Below are 1,205 nucleotides of genomic sequence, written 5' to 3' on the forward strand. Positions count from 1 at the left end.
CCTCTTTCCCCGGTCGCCGCTGGTCGTCCTGCTCCTGGGAGTAAATGCACCTTCGGTGGTCCTGTCCGGGTCAGGGGTCACACTACGACTAGATCGAGGAACGGGAGAGTGACGGAGTTGTGGCCAGTCCTTCACGGGGGAAGACAACCTCTGCCTAACCTCCTGACGATGCTGTTCCAGTCGGCGTTCTATTTCCTCCGCCATCGACGTCGTTTCCCTGGAGGAGAACGTCGATTCCCAAGGTTCAGGAGTGGGCGGTTTGCCGTCGGCGTGCGGCGACCTGGAGTCATCGGCGGTTCTTCTGAGGTGGACCCACTCCATCGTGGGAGTGCTGCTGCCCGATCTCATTCGTCTCCTCTCCTCCAGCCGCCTCTCGATGTCTTCGGCCAACGTCGAGGTCTCCTCGACCCACTCCCAGTCGTCGTCATGTCGGCCCGAGGACGACCTCTGCCTCGGAAGGGAATCGTCTCCCGGAACCTCTGGACTGTCACTCTCGCGACGTCGGCGCTTTTCCTTCTCGGGGCCATCTCCTTCGGCGTCGGCCCGCACGTCCTCGAAGGCCTCCGAGGCCCTTTCGACGGACGGCGTCCTCCTACCTGAAGGCGACTTGGTCCTCTCTAGGGAGGGCGACCTGGTGCGGCCCCACCACACTTGCTCGAAGAAGTTGACGCGATTCAGGAGGGTTCGTCTCCTCTTCTCCGTGCGCCCCCTGTCGTCCGACGAAGCTGCAGGAGCGGCCTCTGCGGACGGAGGGGGAGGTTTCCCGGGACTTTTGTCCGCCATGAACTCACTCTCTCTCGAGTAGAGTTCCTAAAAAATGAATACAAAAAAAGTGTCACCCTCACTCACACCAGCACTCTCTCTCTCTCTAACACACACACTGCCGGCTTCGGAAGAGTAGCGCAACAGTTACCCGTTCACTCTTGTGCACCGACGGGACCCTACTGATCGACCTTTGCCGTGTGCTGACGGTCGGGACTCGGACCTCACTTCTTGCTGGGGGAGTAGTAGGAGTAGAGGAGGAGGAAGAGGAAGAGGAGGAGGAGGGGAGGAGGAGGAGGACTTGCTTAACAGGGCCCAGTCTACCCGAAACTGCCTCGCTCGGATACTCACACAAACGCACGCACATACAAACATACACATTTACTTTCCGCGCCTCACACTTACATACTCACTCATACACACTCAAACCTCCTTCAATCCTC

At 59.3% G+C, this 1,205-nt stretch overlaps 1 protein-coding gene across 1 annotated transcript in view; it reads right to left on the minus strand.

The window, feature by feature from the left end:
* The window catches only part of LOC136830105 (uncharacterized), a 375,313-nt gene extending 374,366 nt beyond the window's left edge, over positions 1-947 (minus strand). The window contains 1 exon segment of the mRNA XM_067089297.1: positions 1-947. This exon segment is cut by the window's left edge and continues 982 nt beyond it. Within this exon segment, the coding sequence (XP_066945398.1) occupies positions 1-783 (783 nt within the window). The 5' untranslated portion in view covers positions 784-947.
* Between the last annotated feature and the right edge of the window lie 258 nt (positions 948-1,205).

The sequence above is a fragment of the Macrobrachium rosenbergii genome, chromosome 46 (assembly GCF_040412425.1).
Source record: "Macrobrachium rosenbergii isolate ZJJX-2024 chromosome 46, ASM4041242v1, whole genome shotgun sequence".
Taxonomy (NCBI): Eukaryota; Metazoa; Arthropoda; class Malacostraca; order Decapoda; family Palaemonidae; genus Macrobrachium; species Macrobrachium rosenbergii.